This window comes from Bombyx mori, chromosome 25, assembly GCF_030269925.1.
Source record: "Bombyx mori chromosome 25, ASM3026992v2".
NCBI lineage: Eukaryota > Metazoa > Arthropoda > Insecta > Lepidoptera > Bombycidae > Bombyx > Bombyx mori.
In genome coordinates, this window is record NC_085131.1 from 7,005,770 (window position 1) to 7,028,117 (window position 22,348).

The 22,348-nt window shown below is 36.5% G+C and overlaps 2 protein-coding genes across 3 annotated transcripts; one reads left to right on the top strand and one right to left on the bottom strand.

Annotated features, from left to right (window-relative positions):
- Positions 1–142: 142 nt before the first annotated feature.
- Positions 143–2,713, bottom strand: LOC101743071 (beta-1,3-galactosyltransferase 2). The gene is made up of 3 exons (XM_021346865.3): positions 2,450–2,713; positions 1,168–1,315; positions 143–899 (listed from the first exon to the last, which is right to left on the bottom strand). Exons 1-3 carry the CDS (start codon positions 2,610–2,612, stop codon positions 149–151), a joined length of 1,062 nt encoding a protein of 353 aa, XP_021202540.2. The 5' UTR covers positions 2,613–2,713; the 3' UTR covers positions 143–148.
- A 954-nt stretch (positions 2,714–3,667) lies between these two features.
- Positions 3,668–21,810, top strand: LOC105841539 (zinc transporter ZIP1). 2 transcript variants are annotated; one of them, XM_038020389.2, is made up of 6 exons: positions 3,668–3,863; positions 4,515–4,904; positions 9,079–9,454; positions 17,349–17,556; positions 18,698–18,830; positions 20,052–21,810. In XM_038020389.2, exons 2-6 carry the CDS (start codon positions 4,652–4,654, stop codon positions 20,060–20,062), a joined length of 981 nt encoding a protein of 326 aa, XP_037876317.1. In that variant the 5' UTR covers positions 3,668–3,863; positions 4,515–4,651; the 3' UTR covers positions 20,063–21,810. The 2 variants fall into 2 exon arrangements, with proteins under 2 accessions (XP_037876317.1, XP_037876316.1); XM_038020388.2 differs by lacking the exon at positions 3,668–3,863 and having other exon boundaries at positions 4,384–4,904.
- The last annotated feature ends 538 nt before the right edge of the window (positions 21,811–22,348 follow it).

Genomic DNA, 22,348 nt, shown 5'->3' on the forward strand with positions numbered 1-22,348 from the left:
TGATATAAAATAATGAATTTTCCATTTGTATTGATTTTTCTACTTATATGATTAGATAGATTAAATGGTATTAGTAAGATAAGCAATACATATTTTACATTCCTAATAATTGGCCAATCCGAATCATATTGATAAGACAGAGTATGTGTTATAATTTATATAACTCCACTTGAGGTTGACCATTACTAAATATAGTTCTTTCACTGTTCACAATGCATACTTTCTTTAACGGCGTGCTTTCATCACGTTTCGTGCACTTTTTCGATTTATCACAGTTTCTTATTGCGTCATTAAATTCTACAATCAAATTCTCTCTCCCACCGTTCGGTCCAACTACCGAATCGCAATTAATTTGTTTATTTATCATATCTCTTAAACAACACTCGAGTAACTCATAATATTCCAACCAATAATCTCTTGGCAATTGTCGTAATTTAATATGTAAAGCTTCAGTGAGCATACCGGTAATTAAAATGTCGTCAATCCAGAATTTAGGATGGTATATAGCTTCCTCGGTTATTTTGCGGGCCGTTTTTGGCGTTGTTATGTAATACCACCCCGATAAATAAGCAGGGTAGTTTTTTCTAGAGTATTCTTCCCGAGTAACATACCATTTGTTTTCTTTATTCCTTCTCGGCTTCGTATTATTGAGAATGTAACCCAGAAGGAAAATGTCATTTGCATCTAAAGTTTCTAGTAATCGATAAGTCCTTTCTAAATTAAAAACGGTATCGTCGTCGACTTTTAAAATGTACGATGCATTGCTGCACGCTGTGGAGGCCCACTGCAAGCCCATCAGATGCTTGAACGTTAAATTTCTATAATTTTCCACGAAAGATCCTTGCAGGATATCTCCGAATATATTGCTTTCGTCTATTATTGCCTCTTGCGTGATGATTCTGAAACGGTGCATAATTACGAATAATGAAAACGATTAAATATTATTATATAGTATCTTCGGTTCTATCGATCGGTTCGTGGTCAATAAATGAAAATATTTGACTGAATTAGTGGTCGCAAAGTCCGAAGCGAACTTACGTAAATACTGAACTTCAAAATGATGTAATTTTAATATCTGATGCATCTCACTTGTCCAGTAAGTAATAAGACTATTACATAAAATACACATAAAAATATATATAATAAAAAAAAAGATCGAATATTTACTTGTCTTTTTCAGGAATTTTAGCTAATAAGAATACTCTTTTAGCGTTCATGGCTTCCAGAAGTTTTTGAGGCATGGCTCTTCTGTGAGCACTTCGTAGTTCAATATGGCCCACATACGATGTAACTATAATTACCAGAAAGGGATTTCCTGTAAAAAAAATTAACAATCAGTTAACGTTTACTGTGGTGGTAGCCATCATACAACACAACATATTTGACAAATGCCTGAATTTCGCTTACATTTTCAAGATAACCTTACATATAACGAACATTTGGACCGCCGCCGGTCACCGTCCTTAAATTAACCCATTGACATAGTCCACTGAGTTTCTTGCCGGATCTTCTCAGTGGCTCGCATATCCGATTCAGTGGTAGATTCTGCGAAGCACTGCTCTTACTAGGACCAGTGTTAGCGACACCTTCGGTTTGAGCCCCGAGAGCTCACTTACACGCTAGAGTAAAGCTTAAATAGCCTCTTAAGGCTTATCAGCATAGGTAGGTTCAAAAAATAAAAAATTGAACCGTCGGTCTGCCGAACAAATATCACCTGCTCGGTGGAAGATCATGCCTTTGTCGTATATCTCCACACTGGTGACATACGCGGAACAATTCCAGCCTTCATACCTCATCATCAACGCATCAAGAACTTCAAGTACCACAGTTCCCGCATTTAAAAACAACTTATCGACAAAAGAAATCTTTGTATTTTACAATAAGAGATGTTATGCAGTTTTGTGAAAAATTCCCACGAGAATAACTTAATCGCATCAAACCAACGAAAGATGCTTCTTGCTGTATCACTTAAATCATTACCAAGCTACCGAAGTGAGTACTTAAACATAATATAATCAAATTAAAGTACTTTTACGGTTTTGTGACACTTACAATTTTTCAGAACAGTTTTATACAACACAAAAAACTGATTTAAATATCTTTACCACTGGCGAAAACCTAAGACAGTAACTACATATTATAATATTACGTAGTTATTAGAGTACATAAAATCGGAAAAAATGGAAACGTGCCTGGCCTCGAACCTGTGACGCCTCGCGCTAGAGCCGTACAATCGCTTGAACGAATGTATAAGATAACCACTTAATTGAATTTCAAAACAATTAAACAAAACACCCACAATTATGCAGTTCATTGGTTATCTTTGGTTACAAAATACACTAGCTATCTCAATTTAGAATAATTTATTGCACACCAAAACGTAAATAAGACATAATAAAGTATGACCATGTAAATGTAATCTAAATGCATTTAATTAATGCTGCAGTACCTGTACACAATTTGTCACTTGGTTGAATAATTGTATGTTTAAAACTTTCTTGTTCAGAAAGTATTTTTATAGTGTTATTTACTTCATGGTTTGAACTCCAATATATCCAACTAATCAAAGTTACGGCTAAAATGGAAGCTAAAACATATTTTCTTTTCACCATGTTACTGTATGCGGCATTTTGTTCTGTTTAATACGAATGTTTACAACTGTTACTAGCAAGCAACAAGTTCGGTGACAATCAATGGGACACATGATTCATTCAATTTCATTCGCACTATAATTCTGCAATGATAATAAAGAAGCTACTAAATTGGTAGAATCTTGTTGAGTAATCTTATCACGATGGCCAATCACTGAAATTATTTGCAAAAATCATGATTACAAATTAATGGATATTTTGATGTTAAATTTCCATTTGTCAGGAATAAACAAAATAGTAATCGGAAACAAAGTCTAATCTAATATTTCCTACACATCGATATTAAAGCGGATATACGTTTAAAAATAGATATTAAATACCCAGATACAGTAAGCGAAACTGTTAGTAATTAATGACACGATCCTAAATAACAGTCAAACGATTAGATTAGGTAGTGCCGTAAAAAAATATATATATACTGGAACATGGGCGGGAACAATGGAACAACTAAGGACAATGACGCGGGAGCATTTGCTTTAAATTCCTTTCTCACAAAGTATAAAAACTTCATAAACATATAATAAGTGTTTGTGCAAGGTTTTATGAAAGAACATTATTTACTGTGATTTAGCAGTATCTCGAATCCAAAGATATGAAAAGCATAATATAAAACTCGCAAAAAAACAACAACTCAAATGGATCAACTGCGTGATATACACGACTGATTTTACGGGCGTTTCAATATTAGGGGTGTCTAACTCCTAAAATTGAATTCAAATTAATTGTTAAAAAATCCACAACATTTTTGTATAAAACCATTTTAGGTTTTTTTTGGGATGAAAGGATCGTGTTTAGGCCAGACTTCGTCGTTTAGCCAGGGCAGATCTGTTATTGTATCAAGTTTAGATATTTAACTTCTTATGTTTCTGAGAATATCGCAATATTTTAGATTGTCGGCAGACATAGGCTTCTTACCCATCATACGCCGTTAGCAATAGAATTTTCAAGTTTCTTTACTTACTACTATTGGCCCAACCGTTCCCAAGGAAAGGTGCAGAATGGTAGTAAAAAAGTACCAAATCACAACTACAAATAGACTCACGTGCCGATTCCATAAAATAGGATAGCTCTTACTGGTTGGTAGAATGTTCTGTGAGCTCTCACAGGTAGGCATATCCGCCCTGCCTATTTCTGCGGTGAAGCAGCATTGAGTTTTGGTTTGAAGGGTGGGGCAGCCGTTGTATTGTAAAAACGGAGACCTCACGTGTCAAGGTGAGTGGCGGCATATACGTTGTAGATTTCTATGGGCTCCGACAACTACTTGGTGGGCCGTGAGCTCGTCCACCCGATTCATCATCATCATTTCATCATAATCGGTTGCTCTTGGCAGAGCAGTCGTGGTCACGTGGAATTCTTGCTCATTAAAGCCTTGACAGATGTTTTCCACAGTTTGCGAACCGAGGCCCGGCGCACACACTCGTTAAATGGGGTTTCAGTAAGGTCTTTCACCTGATCAGTCCAACGCATGGGGATTAGGCAATTGAAATTTGATTAAATGTTACAATTAAATTTCCTTTTAAAGTAGCTTACGTAGTGAAAAATCTTAGTCTTAGTCTAGTTTAAATTACAATGTTTGGGGAATATATGGTATAATGGCCTTAAGCATCTAAGCAATAGGTAATAAATGTCAGTTGTGCGATGCAAGTGTCAAAGTTAAAGGTTTTTTTAGGTATAATAGCAAACATTTTAATTAGGAAAATTGCAATGCAACCTAAAATAACGCTGTCAGTCAACCAAGGTCAAAATGATTGATTGACGAAAACGCCAGTTCGAAAACGAATTTATTGAATTTCCGAAATTTAAGATGCAAGCGAGAACAGACTGTTAGTAATTTTATCATTAATGATGTGTTGTTATCAATAGCCGCCTACACTACAAGTGCAGGAGCGCAGGATGCTAGCTCAGTCGAGTCAATCTCTGAACGAAGAGTGAACGTGACGCGTTTGGTACGCTGTCCCAAAAATAATTACGAAATAGTCAAAGAAAGACAAAAGAAAACGATGGCCGTCGAAAACGTTTTAACCGCTAAAATAGTAACAATGGTATCCTTATTCGGGATATCCATGTTCGTGGGATGTTTGCCGTTGTTGATATCGAAGAAGTTCAACTGGTTCACGAAATCCCGCGATCCAAACCTGCGGTCTTCGAATCAGCTGGTGATGGGACTGTTGGCGTTTGGTGGCGGAGTACTTTTCGCTACAACGTTCATGCATCTCCTGCCTGAGGTGGACGAAAACATTGAATTGTTGCAAGGTAAGTTTGGACCCAACACTGGACAAATGTGAGTTGATACTCAGCATAATCTTTTAGTATGTTGTAACAAATTAGCTGTTTGAAATTTAGAACCGATATTTTATCATACTGAAAATTCTGAACCTTTATAAGAAGTTTTTATAATTAAGTTTTTTGATAGGGATAACAGAATTGGACCGCCTGGTGTTGAGCGGTTACCGAAGACCGTAGATATCACAACTCGAGTGCCACTAGGATTAGTAGTGTCTTTTAATTGGGGAGCCAGAAAACGAGGATCATATTTTCGGTACTTGGTCGTAAGTTTCCGCGTCTGCTGAGTTTATAATTGATTTAATTCATTCGTTTTATTTTCTTGTATACTTGCACACGTTAACCCCAATGTACAAGTTATAGTTTGTTGGAAAATCATGTTTGGGTACACACAAACAAACCACGGGTAAATCGCGTGCACGAGTGCCGCTTATTAGCAGTCTGTAGCAATGATATTTATTCTTTTGTTATTGTTCAGATTGTTGTGTTGTTGTTTCACGGTAGGCAGCGGCTTGGCTCTGTCCCTGGCATTGCTAAAGTTCATGGGCGACGCTAATCACTTACCATCAGGTGGGCTGAATGCTCGTCTGCCTACAAGGGCAATAAAAAATAAAAAAGATGTGTGGACGAGCTCACGGCCCATTTGGTGTTAAATGGCTACCGGAGCCCAAATACATCGACAACGTAAATGTTTTTGCCACGTAAATGCCGTCACCCACCTTGAAATATAAATTCTAAGATTCCGTTTTATAATACCACGGCTGCCCCACCTTTCTAACCAAAACGCATTATTACTTCACAGCAAAAATAGCTAGGGTGGTGGTAGTACTTGGGCAGGCTTACCGGTAGCAAAGAAAGAAAAGAAAGAACAAAAATCATTTATTCGCTAAACATAGTGAAAATTAGTTATTGCATCAGTTAAAACCAGCGTGTATGCTTTGTCATGATTAGACATGCGAATTTTAGTGCAGTGCAAGATATTAAGATAATAAATAATTTATCATTAATTCATCCATAATTAAACTAATAATCAAAAATTCATTTATTTTCAATGTCGTCCGTAAGAAAATCTTTTATGTGATAATAATTTTCACTAATAAGATTATCTTTTCGTTTTTTCTTAAAATGAAAATCGTCTAGGTCTCTTAATTTCTTTGGTAGTTTATTAAATATCGTAACCCTCATACCTAGTAGGTATACTATTAGTCTTTAATGTAGTTTGAATTTTGAAAAACATATTTTATCGTAATTTTATACATATAAGTATATTCTATTTATGATAAATAGAATAGACTTAGGCTGCGATAAGTTGCATGTATTCCGTGGCCGCCGTATTTTAATGAAGAATATTAAAGCGTTTTCAAACTGGTCAAGTTGACCGTTCTCGTAAGTTCGTAATGTATTTTGTAAACATTGTCACTGATCACAAATAAGGACAAATACCTACCTACTAACTTGGTCAATTTAATACGCGAGATCCGGTTGGCGGTGCCTAACACTTCAATTTGTGTTAAACATTATGCAATATGCATTGAGGTGATGTTTTTTACGGATTTTTAATAAGGGCGCTGATAGTAAATAATAATATGTTTACTAGATAGATTTTGTCGAAGTCGTCGTGGCCTAAAGGATAAGACGTCCGGTGCATTCGTGTTGAGCGATGCACCGGTGTTCGAATCCCGCAGGCTGGTACCAATTTTTCTAATGAAATACGTACTCAACTGTTCACGATTAACTTCCACGGTGAAGGAATAACATCGTGTAATAAAAATCAAACCCGCAAAATTATAATTTGCGTAATTACTGGTGGTAGGACCTCTTGTGAGTCTGCGCGGGTAGGTACCACCCTGCCTATTTCTGCCGTGAAGCAGTAATGCGTTTCGGTTTGAAGGGTGGGGCAGCCTCTCTAACTATACTTGAGGCCTTAGAACTTATATCTCAAGGTGGGTGGCGCATTTACATCGTAGATGTCTATGGGCTCCAGTAACCACTTAACACCAGGTGGGCTGTGAGCTCGTCCAGCCAAGCAATAAAAAAAATATTTTTTTCAATATTCTGCCATTTTTACGTACACTCCAACAATACGATCAAATAATTCGTCCTATGAAGTTACGGAAACCTTACGTGTCACGTCTTACCTCCTTGGAAATGCAATACACTTTACTTGGGAATAAAGTTCAATCAGCCGATGAAAGCACGTTACAAATATACTGTTACTGTTGAAGTAAAGTTAATTGTGTACCATTAGTTCACACAGGTCCACTGTAATGTAATGGGCCTCTTCTATAACTGTTCACGGAGCGATGAATCGGTAATTAAGGAGGTCTCCAAATAGAAAATAGGTGATAAAAGTAGGACACCAGGTAGACCTACACTCCGATTAATATCAAATTGTAAATATACCTATATTAAGACTTTGCTATTGCTGATTTTGCTTAGTCTCATACACAACCCACTAAATTTCTCGTTGGATCTTCTGTGTGTGACGACCCCGAGCCGATGGTAGATTCTGCGAAGCACAGCTCTTCCTAGGGCTAGTGTTAGAAAATTCTCTCAGGTTGAGACCGTGAGCCCACCACATACCCGACCGGGCATACCTCTTAGGCTACCAACGAATAGGTGGGAGAAAAAAAACTACTTTCTGTTTGATTTTAGGGTAACGAGGTATTGGTTTGTCATCGTAGATTTCTGAGTATTTACTGCGTACTAGCAATATCAAGGCGGACCATATTATGATTAGGAAGCAACCCAGACGACGGCTCTCTAAACCAATTTCGTCGTGTAATTCAATGTTGTAGAATACTGTTGCTAAATTCAAAACCTTAAAAACATACCTAAGCACAGATTAGGTATTGTTGCAATCCGAAATTTCCCAAAATATACCTACAATTTTTCTGGTTGTAAGGAATGCCCAAACCAAACCTATAGATAACTCATTATGTATATTAAAATGGGTCCAATCAAACATATGTTCATCAAAAATGATACCGATTTTATACCAAAAAAAAACCTCATTGATAATTCATTATATTTAGTTTTGAACGAAACGGCCAAACTATTTAGGACTAACCGAATGAAGTTGGAAGTAGAAGGAACCAGGTAAGTACTATAACAACTGGACAAGACCTCCCACTCAAGTGTACGCTTATTAAACGTCAGAAGGAATTCTATGGCAATTATATTTAAATAAAAGACGCGTGGGTGATTCGTGGTCGTATGTAACAGTATGTTATTCTTTAGAGAGGTAGGATCTTGTAATGGTGAACACCTTTATACAACTAATATTAATTGTAGCTTAACATTTCATAATACTATCGTATTAATATGATAAGAGCTATACTAAGATAAGTATGTTATGTGGATTGGAATGATGGTACCATAACTCAAAAATCTATGAAAGACAGTTTTCCTACTTTGCAACCAATCGTGTAGGCGGTTATTCATATCGGTTAACATTTAGTCTAGACTAAGTCTTAACAAAATCGCGAATACCTATGACCTGAAGACGTTTCTTGACATTTACTGGCTTATGATCAGAAGATACTGGCACCTGAAACACGTTACCTTTTAAAGAACTGTCGCTCTAGATCGAAAGCAACAGTAGCTGGTTGAAACGCTCATATGGCGAGGTATTAAGTAGTATAATCGTAAGTAGGTAATGGTATGATAAATAAAAAGGTAAAGGTAAAAAAAGTAATTAAAACTACTTTTACAACGTGACCACTAAAACTGTAAAGAATTCGAAACGTCGGAAAGAATATGATGAAAATCGAAAACGCGATATTAAACCGCCATTTGTCCTAGTGAAACTAAAAAGGCCTACGAGCCAACAGAAATATTTCCTTCTTAAAATAAAAAAAATTTAGCCGTAAAAATATTATAATTATATAGGTAGTAGTGGTAATGGTAGGTATAAAGGTATAAAGGTGAGTGGTTACCGTCGCCTGTGGACGTCAGCTATGCCAGGAGCAGAGCCAAGCCGCTGCCCACCATGCCAGGGGCAAAGCCAAGCTGGTGTACTTAATATTAGTCCGTATTGGTCACAGATTTATGCGACAAAAAAATGGTTTACCTGAATACTAAGTATTAAAGGTTTACATAAACAGTCTTAAACGTATTCTATAAACATTTTTATTATTTGCAGAGACAGGAGAGATCCCCGATGTGCCAGTGTTCCTTGCCGGTTTGATAATGTGCGGAGGATTCTTCATGATGTACTTAGTCGAAGAATTAGTTCACTTGTACATACACGCCAGGGAGCACAAACCATCAGAGAAGAACGACGCCAAACCGTTCAGCCTAAGGAAGAGCATCTCGGGGAACGATCCAGAAATAAACCAAGAGACCAAACAAATTGAGAATGAAACCAATAGCGGTCATAGTCATTTAGTTCTCGATTCATCCCAAGAAGATTCTGTGGTGTCAGCCCTGAGAGGCTTGCTGATAGTCCTGGCGCTATCCATTCACGAACTGTTCGAAGGATTGGCAGTCGGCCTAGAGTCTTCAGTTGCCAATGTCTGGTATGTGTAAACAATAATTGAAGACATGAGTGGATGAAGGACTTAAATACCATTTTTAAGATTTTTGAGTTTTCACATTGAACGAAGGTGTTATGTGCCATATTAGACCTTAAACTCCGGGTTTAAAGGCTAATTTTAGAAATTGCATGTGATGAAGGAGTAATGTTCGAAGAAAAGGTACAATTAGTAACAAAAGTGTGTTACACGTTTTCTCAGAATTTTCAAATTGTATCATATCCCCTTCAACCACTCATGTCTTCAATTACTTTACTTGAAGTTATGGTGTGTTGTAAATTTGTAGGCGTACGTATGATCTGCAAATTTTTAGTGCAAACTCTGCGAATTCTGTTTTGATGGATCGGATATAATAAAATCATATAATAAAATTGCATATTCCTCATGTCTCAAGGTGGTATCAGCATTCACGAGAATGTACAATAAAACGAAGCCATTGCTAAGCAAAGCCAAAGCAATGCCAAAGCTGGAACTAATACAAAAATAATGTTTAATAAATAGACGACAATTTCAATTCTATACTAGTTAAAAAAATGCAAGTAAATAGTTCGTTAAAAACAATTCAACTATGCGATAAGGCATTATCTAGAAAACGTGTAGACAGCTAATAAATCGCAGTAATGAAAAAAAAATTCCAAGGTCATTCACTTCCAAAGGACACATCATACAAGTAACGTGGTTTATGTAGTTTCTTTACCATCGTTATTTATGTGCAGATTAAATGAACTTGCGGACTAGCTCCGACAATTTTTTTTATGAAAAACAAATATAACATAAACATAAGTGAGTCGACTATTATCAAAGCCGGTAATGTGACTTTTGGATAATTATTGGTAAATCAGAAAAACGAATTATTGACTTTGTATTCCATTGGCAGTCACAAAACTCTTCTGAACGACATCTTAGATAAATAGCAGGTTAAGTATTAACCTTTATTTAATGCAGGTTTTGAACCGTATTCTTTGAAGGAGACGATTATATTCAAATCAATCTGTATTGACATATCAATAAATTTTTTTTGTCCAAATGCACAGATTGCCACCTTTGATAATAGACGACTCAAGTTTAAAAAACTTGGATTTCGAAATAAGAAACAGATCCTCCAATTTTTATTTACATAAACATCTACATATTTTATCCTAATCTCAATAGCATGGAGTAGGTATCAAGATATCTCTAAATGTTTATCTTCAACATTATTCAGGATTAGTGAGACCCAAATACTTTGCGTCCTCTTTCTAAAACAGTTATTGATGGCCCGGCCCGCCCTACTTTAGATTATTAATTCATAAAATTAAAAAAATAATTAATCACGTTATCGATTTATCTTTAAAACATCGATTTAAACTATCAGATACGCGTTAAGGAACAAAGAATGACCGTCAAAAAATTACCGATATTATTGGTCTTATCATAGAATTACCATTGCTCAATTGGCATCAATCCTTTTAAGACATACATATAATGTATATAATCTGATAATTAAGGAATTTACTGATCTAGACTAATCTGTTTTTGTTGTTAAATTTGTTTTGATTTGGAATATTTACTGATAAATTTTCTTACAAAGCAGATACATAACAAAAATAAAATTGTTAGTCACACTTGTGCTATTAACATATTACAAAGAAGCAGAGTGAGTGTCTTGAGAAGTCGCAACTAAAAATACACACCACACTGCACCATTCATGTGACAAATGCCAGATAGCGAATAGCGTACAATTTTTGGCCAAAAAGGTGCAGCGACTCTTGTCAATTATGAATAGATACAAGGAAATGCGATAAATCCATAGACCTATATAGTAGGGACACGACATATTGTTCTATACGTACAATTGCTTATATAAATAGCACCCATTATGAAGGCACACACATAAAGATATATCTATCTCGTTCTTACTCAGCACTTTAACTCAAAGGAAAACAATATAACAGTATTTCAGTGCGTACATAAAATGAAACATGAATATACGTAAATGTCTAATGAGGCCGAAAATCCGCCATGCTTAGCGCACCAAATGTCATTGTCACGTCAGTTCGGCCGTCTGTTTTGGGTTGTACATTATTTAATGACTTTGATATCGATTTAATATGATTGCTTATATAAAATTTCTTATTTTATCATCCTTAAAACATACAAAAATAATAATTAAAACATATTTTATAGGATCTCAAGAAAGTCGATTCCCCAAAACTATTATCTATATATATTTAAATTCATTATGAAGCCCTCATCCGAAAAATCCATTTTTCGGTCGGAATCTATTGATCATGACACTAATCATAAATACCACTTTAAAATATGTCATCAAAACATATTTAGACATTCTGTTTAGATATTTCGGGAAAAAGGCTACCGACAAAATCTCTTCGGAACTATTTAAATAAAATAGTTTTATTCCGCAGTGAGTAAAACACTATTGTAAATTTGTTAAATATTTAATAATTAAGTGATTTTAGAGAGGAAGTCACAAGGAATGACGTTTGTAATTAATGAATAAATGTTCTGTAGGTGTTTTTTTTATCACGCGGTCCCTTGATAAGTTTAAAATTTGAATCACTCTCAAGTGAGAGTGATTCAAATGGTGCGGCGCACCTTCCTTGAGGTGCGCTGCGGTAGTGTGTTACGGACTTTAGAATCAGCAAAACAATTAAAATAGATTGTAATAGTCTAAGAAAAACACGTACTCAAAATACGATAACATTTAGCATGCCAGAAATGGGCAGATGGCACTGTACTACGCCATATCTTTATGTTTTGCGGCAAACAACAACTTTATAAAATCAGTGTAGCAAATTTTAAAAATCGTCTTATCGTTTACTTGTCAAATTTGAAGCACGAACTCGTCTTAGATTTCACATAATATCTAAATCACATCATCTTTGCACATAACAATTTACTTACTTCCTATTAAAGTATAAATTCTACAAATAATTCATACTCAACAATATTTAAAATAAAATGAGCCAAGAACGTTTATCGATAAAACCTACTAACATTAAAATCTTCTGGGCAGCACTAAAACCGCCATGTTTTGTGGCCAGATGACGTCACAGTGGCACGAATTTTTGGTTGACGTTTCATTTCCTTAAGTTTCCTACTTCAGTGAAAAATACACACCATACTGTGCAATGAAGTAGGAAACCTATGGAAATGAAACGTCAACCAAAATTTCGTGCCACTGTGACGTCATCTGGCCACAAAACATGGCGGCTTTAGTGCTGTACAAAAGATTTCAATGTTATCAGGTTTTATCGATAAACGTTCTTGGCTCATTTTATTTTAAATATTGTTGAGTATTATTTATTTGTAGAATTTATACTTTAATGGGAAGTAAGTAGGTATATTGTTATGTGCAAATATGATATGATTTAGATGGGTGAAATCTAAGACAAGTTCGTCCTTCGAATTTGCCAAGGAAACGATATGATGATTTTTAAAAGTTGCTACACTGATTTTATAAAGTTGTCGTTTGTCGCAAAACATAAAGATATGGCGTAGTTCAAAGCCATCAGCCCATTTCTAGCATGCTAAATGTTATCGTATTTTGAGTACGTGTTTTTCTTAGACTATTACAATCTATTTTAATTGTTTTGCTGACTTCTAAAGTCCGTAACATACTACCGCAGCGCACCCCAAGGAAGGTGCGCCGCACCATTTGAATCACTTTCGCTTGAGAGTGATTCAAATTTTAAACAAGGGACCGCGTGAAAAAAAAAAACACCTACAGAACATTTATTCATTAATTACAAACGTCATTCCTTGTGACTTCCTATCTAAAATCACTTAATTATTAAATATTTAACATATTTACAATAGTGTTTTACTCACTGCGGAATAAAACTATTTTATTTAAATAGTTCCGAAGAGATTTTGTCGGTAGCCTTTTTGCCGAAATATCTAAACAGAATGTCTAAATATGTTTTGATGACATATTTTAAAGTGGTATTTATGATTAGTGTCATGATCAATAGATTCCGACCGAAAAATGGATTTTTCGGATGAGAGCTTCATAATGAATTTAAATATATATAGATAATAGTTTTGGGGCATCGACTTTCTTGAGATCCTATAAAATATGTTTTAATTATTATTTTTGTATGTTTTAAGCATGATAAAATATGAAATTTTATATAAGCAATCATATTAAATCGATATCAAAGTCAATAAATAATGTACAACCCAAAACAGACGGCCGAACTGACGTGACAATGACATTTGGCGCGCTAAACATGGCGGATTTTCGGCCTCATTAGACGGAGACGGAGACATTTACGTATATTCATGTTTCATTTTATGTACGCACTGAAATACTGTTATATTGTTTTCCTGCGAGTTAAAATGCTGAGTAAGAACGAGATAGATATATGTTTATGTGTGTGCCTTCAAAATGGGTGCTATTTATATAAGCAATTGTACGTATAGAACATTATGTCGTGTCCCTACTTTAAAGGTCTATGATACTGTGCCATTCATGTGACAAATGACAGCAGTGACAGATAGCGAAGAGCGTACAATTTTTGGCCAAAAAGTGCAGAGACTTGTCAATTAATTATGAATATATACAAGGATATGCGATAAATCAGTTAATACAATATAAGCGATTTATAATTTGTTCAAAAGGCTCTTTTGATTGTATTGTCATCATATTTTAAATTTTTAAAAAACTGTGGTCCTTAAATTTCATATTTTATTTTCCTATTTACCTAAAAATACTAGTATGGTGAATACCAAAAAGTACTATAGGTATAAACAGAAACTAGTGATTTATTTTGAATGTTTATAATCAGTCAACTTTACGTATCTTATCGTAGACTCTAAACTGTGCATCTGGAGCATCCATCAATGTGATCTTGACGTTGTTTCTAAGTCAAATATCATATTTATAGATTAAATTAGGGCATTTGTGATTGAATTTTATTCTAAAGTCACATTTAAATAAAACTTTATTTAGGTTGGGTAATGCAAAAGCATCAGTTAGGTACAGCTCTCATATCATTTACCTCATATGAAGTCTGTTCGTTGTATCTTAGTGATAAAAATTGTAGGTAGAAATTTTTAAACAGTATTTTAAAGCAATCACGTTATTTTACTAGTGCCGACAGGGATTTTTTTTTGCGTAGTTGGGTGGGCGAGATCACGGTCCACCTGGTGTTAAGTGGTTACCGGAGTCCGTAGACACCTACAACGTAAATGCCGCCACCCACCTTGAGACATGAGTTTTAAGATCTCACTTTTAGCTATGGCTGCCCCGCCCTTCAAATTGAAACGCATTACTGCTTCACGTCAGAAATAGGCAGGGTGGTGGTACCTACCCGTGCGGACGCAATAACAAGACATCCTACCACCAGCAAAAATTTTTTTTTTTTTTTTTTTTATTGCCTTTGTAGGCAGACGAGCATACGGCCCACCTGATGGTAAGTGGTCACCGTCGCTCATGGACGTCAGCAATGCCAGGGGCAGAGCCAAGCCGCTGCCTACCATAAAGAACTCTCCGCAAGCCTCGTTTGAAGAAGGACATGTCATAGCGCTCGGAAAACACCGTGGAGGGGAGTTCATTCCAAAGCCGGATGGTACGTGGCAAAAAAGATCTTTGGAAACGCACTGTCGATGAACGCAGCGGTTCCAGATAATATGGATGAACTCTGCTCCGATGGCGGGAGGTGCGATGATAAAAAGGAGATGAAGGAATCATCTCGAATAATTCCTCAGAGCATTCCCCATGGACCATGCGGTATAAAACACAGAGAGAACCGAAGTCCCTCCGTAGACCCAGAGGTTCCAAGCGATCCGCGAGAGCAGGACTATCGACCATCCGAACAGCCCGTTTCTGTATGGAGTCAAATGGAAGTAGCTGGTATTTGGGAGCCCCGGCCCAGAGGTGAGAGCAGTACTCCACGCGAGGTCGGACCTGCGCTTTATAAAGCGCAAGTCTCTGTCCAGGCGTGAAATACCGCTTCGCTCTGTTGAGAACTCCCAACATTTTAGAGGCCAATTTGGCTTTACCTTCCAAATGACTCCGAAACTGGACATCGCTCGAAATATCGACCCCCAGAATCCCGATACTCGCGGAAAGCTGCAGGGATACTCCTTGAAATTCCGGCGCCATGACAAAAGGGTCCTTCTTCGCAGTGAACGCGCAAACCTGTGTCTTCAATGGGTTGAACTGAACTGAATTCAGTTCACCCCACTTGGAGACCCGCCCCAGAGAGTTCTCCACTTCAGACACAAGTTTTAATCGCCTCTCGTGTACAACGCTTCGAGAGAGACTCTGATGGCCGATATATCGCGCATCCCCCGTGCTGTCATCCGCATAGCAATGTATGCCATCAATAGATAGCATGTCATTGATATGCAGTATGAAAAGCGTGGGGGAGAGCACCGAACCTTGTGGAACACCAGCGTTGATGGTCATGGTATCGGAGCAGCAGCCGTCGACGACAACTGTGATGCTCCGTCCATCCAAAAAGCTAGCGATCCACTTGCAGAGTCCCTCAGGGATCCCGTATGCTGGAAGCTTCGATAGAAGTGCCCTATGCCAGACCCTGTCGAAGGCCTTCGCGATGTCAAGGCTCACAGCGAGAGCCTCGCCCTTGCTTTCCAAGGCTTCAGCCCATTTATGTGTGAGGTATACAAGAAGATCGCCAGCTGAGCGACCATGATGGAAACCGTACTGCCGGTCACTGATCAGCTGGCGATCCTCAAGATACTTAAGAAGTTGGATGTTTATGATTCGCTCCATCACCTTGGAAAGCAAGGAAGTTATCGCGATAGGTCTGTAATTCGAGGGGTCCGACCGGTCACCCTTCTTGGGGATAGGGTGGACATGAGCAGTCTTCCATGAAGACGGAACCCTGTTCGTATTGTACGAGAGGCGATATAGACGCGTTAGCGCGGGTGTCAATTCAGGGGCGCATGTTTTTAGAACCACTGCGGGGATGCAATCTGGCCCACTCGACTTATGGACATCAAGAAGCCGAAGCTCCTGCCTGACTGCACGCTGTGTGATGCGAATCTCAGGCATGGAGCTGTCACACCGGGAGATGTTGGGCGGTGTGGCTCCTTCGTCATCCAAAGTCGAGTATGAGGCAAAGAGCTTGACCAGAAGGTCAGCCTTCTCCTTCGCACTATGAGCCAGACTGTCATTGGACTTACGCAGTGGTGGAAGGCTAGACCTGCAGAAGTTACCTTCTGCAGCCTTAGCTAGCGACCAGAAAGCACGGCTCCCAGAGGGATAGCTATTCAGTCGCTCGCCAATTCTGGCAACGTGCTCCGACTTCGCCTTGGCAATAACCCTCTTATAGGACCTAGAGGCGGCGTTAAATTTCCTCATAATACCACAGTCTACTCAATTTCCTCATAATACCTCAAATAGCTCATAGACGGATATTGATAATACCACAGTCTACCATTAATACCGGATCGACGTCTTTACCGCAACCTTGAAAGGTTCTCCTTCTTCTTCATCATTTTCATGATAAACGATTTGTTTATTATTATTTTTAGCCTGAATTCCTTTCGTTTAAGCAAACCTGCAATTATTACTATATAATTAGCAACAAATAAAATGATATAGAGCATAATAAAACGAGATGAGATAAAATAATGTTCCAGTAAACTCTGGGTCTTTAATGAGACTAGTGGATTTTCGGGAAAAAAAAAACTTTAATACTATTCACAACAATTGTATTTTCACAGATACTAAACAGTTAATAAGCCCCCATTATTAATTCACGTTTAAATCTGAAGAAAAACACTAATGAAAAAAAAAAGAGCATCCAAATTCGCGCTCCCGGCAAATGGTCCGAAACGTTGTAATTTCGGGGCAGAATTAGGCACAGCACGCCTAACAGCCTCTGAAGTCCTTCTATCCACCAGGTACATGTTCGGAGCGGTGTCAGCCCACAAATACATCATTGCTTTCTGCATCGGAGTTGAACTGTTAGCGGCTGGCACGAGAAAATGGCTGTCTCTCGTCTACATCTTTACGTTTTCGTTCATGTCAGCCCTGGGTATCGGCATTGGGATCTTACTAGTAGGAGGGTCAGGGGCCGCGGCAGCTGGACTATATTCAGTGGTGTTACAGGTCAGTCTTACATTTTTTTTTGGGTTAGCTAGTTTAAGATTAAGTCAGTGTGCTTAGTGCGAGTTTCTTAACGTTCTCGATAGCGTAAAAGTTAAGCCAATTTTGTATGCAGTTGGAACAGCGCCCCTAGCGGCAAACGTACGCAAACGTTTCAACTCCATTCAAATATGAGTTAACTTTCACGCTCTTTTACTCTAGATTCAGCGAGCTAGTAGGTGAGCTCACGAGGCTCAGCAACACTGGTCCGAGTTAGAGCAGTGCTTCGCAGAATCTACCACCAGAGACCATGGTATTAAGTTGTAATCGGAGCCTATAGAATAGACAGACATCAACAACGTGAAAGTCGCCACCCAACATAACAAACACAATGGGGTCCGAGTCTGAGTTGTATATTTTATCGACGGTCTCACCTTTGATATCAGAACGCATTACTGCTTCACCGTAGAAATAAGCAGGCAGGTGATTTCTACTTATCGAGATTTGGCTATCTATATCAAAGTATGTTATCTAAAAAATATATTGTTAATTTTAGATTAAATAAAAAGTTGCATTTTTGCGTTGAGCCTTTTAAACAACCACTGTTTAATGAAGAGAGATTTACTTTAAATGTACATACATTATTCATACATACTTATTTAAAAATGTACGATGATTTCTTAGGAAGACGTGAAATGTAAGAGCTAATGATTGTAAAGATATGAAAAATCGTTCGAACGTTTTTTTTTTTGTAAATTTATCAGACAGTGTTCTTTATAGGATATTAACTAAAAGACGTCATGCTGTCTGTGCACGCAAGCTCAACTAAAAACCGGTTTTTATTTTATTCTTTTGCTGATCCTGATCTTTACATTAGGTCAAAGTAATTAAATGATTGTATTGCCATCGGTACTTGATACGTATGCAAATTTCTCGTGCCTGGAAGTTAACGTAAATTGCATAGATAGATATCAAGTCAATAAAAACATCTGTTAACAAAAGCTAGTAAATAACTGTTACGAAATATATAGGTACCACATATTTATGAAAAATCTAAAAAATAAAATAAAATAAAATAACACACGCTGTCGGTTTTTTGAATTTTTCTACCTCAAGCACTTACTGTTTTGCTTGTCGGGACGATACACGTAGAAACATATTTCAGGGCATTGCCTGCGGTACTCTGGTCTACGTGGTGTTCTTTGAGGTGTGGAAGCGGAGCAGCGGTCTCCTGCAGTTCGCGTGCGCTCTCCTCGGGTTTGCGGTCATGGTTTCTCTCGAGGTTACCGTTGAATTCAGTGAGTAAATTATATTATACTAGCGACCCGCCCCCGCTTCGCTTCGGAAACTGTAATTTATTATTGATTTCTCCACTATTTAATGGATGTTATTATACATATAAACCATCCTCTTCAATCACTCTATCTATTAAAAAAAACCGCATCAAAATCCGTTGCGTAGTTTTAAAGATTTAAGCATACATAGGGACAGAGAAAGCGACTTTGTTTTATACTATGTAGTGAAGATTGAAGGATTTAGATTTAAACGAACGTTTGGATTAGTAAGGGCTTGTTAATTTTTTTTAAATTTTTTATTGCCCTTGTATGCAGACGAGCATACCTCATGGTGAGTGGTTACCGTCGCCCATGGACTTCAGCAATGCCAAGGACAGAGCCAAGCCGCTGCCTATCGTTTAATACTCTCCACAAGCCTCGTCTGAAGAATGACAAGTTTTCGCTTCGCAGGCGTGTTCTTGTATTTTACTTATATGAGTCGTTATATGAGTCGACTATTATCAAAGCCGGCAATGTGACTTTTGGACAATTATTGGTAAATCAGAAAAACGAATTATTGACTTTGTATTTCATTGGCAGTCACAAAACTCTTCTGAACGACATCTTAGATAAATAACAGGTTAAGTATTAACCTTTATTTAATGCAGGTTTAGAACCGTATTCTTTGAAGGAGACGATTATATTCAAATCAATCTGTATTGACATATCAATAACATTTTTTTGTCCAAATGCACAGATTGCCACCTTTGATAATAGACGACTCATATTATAACAGCGATTCTTATTTGAAGATGAATTAGTAATTTCGATAAATTGTCATAAACTACCAAAATACTAGACTTTGCCTGTGGTTCTTTTCTTCAAATTTTTTCTTGCTTGTTTTCTGCTACGAAGGACATCGAGGAATATCCGTTCAATTGCTACTCTATAATTGAGACTACGACCTCATTTCTCATCAAGTTCGACGACCTGTACTCCAAATATACAAAAGAAAAAAAAACTCAGAATTGTATTTTAACTGGGATTACTTAGCTGACAACGAATCCGTAATGTAATGAATAGAAGGAACATACATACATTCTTAAATACCTTTATGTATTTAATTGAATACTATCACAATTTTTTTTTAAAAGATATAATCGTTTTTGTATTAACAGATTTAATTATTATTAGCTTTATGGATAAAATAGGAGTTTTTTAATTTTTCATATTCTTTTCTTGCAGTTATAATATGAAAACGACGAAGGATACCGGAGAATGTTATGTAATGCTATATTTAAATAAGACGCTCAATATTGTGACAGTGTATATGTGTTTAAATAATTTATAGCTACAGTGAATTTCAGTCAAAGAAGATTCAATGTAAAACGCGGGAAGTCTTAAGTTATAATTCTAGATTAAATAAAGATATTGCTATCGCATGCGAATACACTTCGAAGACTAACAAACAATTAGTCAGACGCGTGTTGACTGAATGTTTTTGTTGCTTTAAGCTAAGCTTCTATGCTGGCAGAAATATGGAACAAGAATTCTTGGTGCTAGAGAGAGAGAGACCTATAGCAAGAAACGTAAATGTTTTCATGCGCCATATTTTCAGAAGCTCCTATATATTTTTCATTAAGGCAATTTTTGTAACTACATCTGTCAAATATCCTGATTCGTTAGGAATTCAAGCAATTTTTGTAAACAAATTGATTTTGTTTCGCTATGTAAAGTACTTTAAAATTAATTATTTATGGTACCTATCTAATGAATGCCAATAAATCCAAAGATTTTCGAAATTTATAAATTTAGCTCTCGATGTTTTGGCACGATTGTAGCAACCCTACGGAATAGAATGCCAGTGTAATGGAATGTAATGTTTAGCTGCCTTAGCTGGAATAGCTCCCTAGGATACCAGCGAATAGGTAGGAAAAAAGTACAGTAATATAATATTTGGCACTGTCATCCCGTTTGTAAAGGTTCCTCGTAATATAATTTAAAACTTAATTCTAGTTTCATGTTGCTTTTGTATTTTCCCTTTGTCAGGCGGGTTATTAACCCGGCTGTCAATGTCACCTATTTAATAATTTTAATATCAAGAACTGTGAAGGACTACAAAATAACAAATTAATGTGTTCTTCATTTCCATTTCCGGTTTATTCTAGTCTATATTTCACACACATTTTTAATAAGAGTAAACAATAAAGTAAGACCAAAGAAAGTAGGTACTCGTGTTTATAAAATTTCAAAGATATGAGATAAGATATTGTTTTATTAGGCTAGGTACTTGAACTCATGAGTTGTGTAATCCTCTATCACCATCTCTTTGAATCCATTAAGTCTTCAAGTCTAGTATCAAGTTTATAAATGATGATAAGTTTATAATTAATTATATAGGTATATTTCTATTTCTATCATGCTATAGTGCTCGCAGTACGATTCTATTCTTTGTTTGGAGTCTACTATTAAGTATTGCAATGTTATTTAAATCGAGGTTTAGAATTTTCTTTGGTTTGTGATTTGTACTTTATACAATACAAAAAAAGTTCTTCGTTTCCGAACGACATTATGTATAAAAAGTGCAGATCAGTCGATTTGCAGGATTACTTTAATAATTAAAAAAAAAAACGAAAGTACTTGTTTTACAAAGCTTTTGCACTGCGAAATTAACAATCAGCTGATTGACGGAATACACTGACACGAGTGTTGCGAGAAAGATCGCTTGTGCTATTTAAATTAAAAAATTGGATTCCTTAAAATTAGAAATAATGTTCGAAATACATGGAAAGTCTGAAATTTTAAAAACATAAATAATAATAATATTAATGTATAAGCATAAAATAGGCACATGATTTGAACCAGTCATGGTTCTGTCAGTATACGACATTGTAATCAATATGTTGTTTAAAATTAAGAATACTTACAGAGAAGCAAATTATATGTATTAAATTTTCATTGAAGGTTGTGTTTATAAAATAAATTATTTAATGAGAACAAATTATTCGAGATCTTTTTTTTACCTTCTTCACAAAAACAGCAGTGTCATGATTGAATATATTGCGAGATGTTACGGATTCGATATGCAATGGTAGCGTTTTACTGTGGCTGTTTATTGAATATTTTCTTTATTGCATACAGTTTTGGTTAGTGTGCGTAGTTTGCCGCTAAGGGCGCTGTTCCAACTGCATACAAATATGAGTTAACTTTTACGCTATCGAGAACGTTAAAAAACTCGCACTAAGCACAAAGATTGATCTGCCAGATTGTCTAAGATAACTAGTTGACGCGTAAGAAATATAATTGTTTCAAATCCATCAATCATCAATTTAACAAATTGCAAAATCCATATTTTAATTGGACGCATATTTACTAAAGACTATACTGAGATCTTAGAACTTATATCTCAAGGTGGGTGGCGCATTTACGTTGTAGATGTCCATGGGCTCCAGTAAACACTTAACACCAGGTGGGCTGTGAGCTCGTCCACCCACGAGCAATAAAAAATATATATAAAAAATTAAATTGCCCAACTATTATTG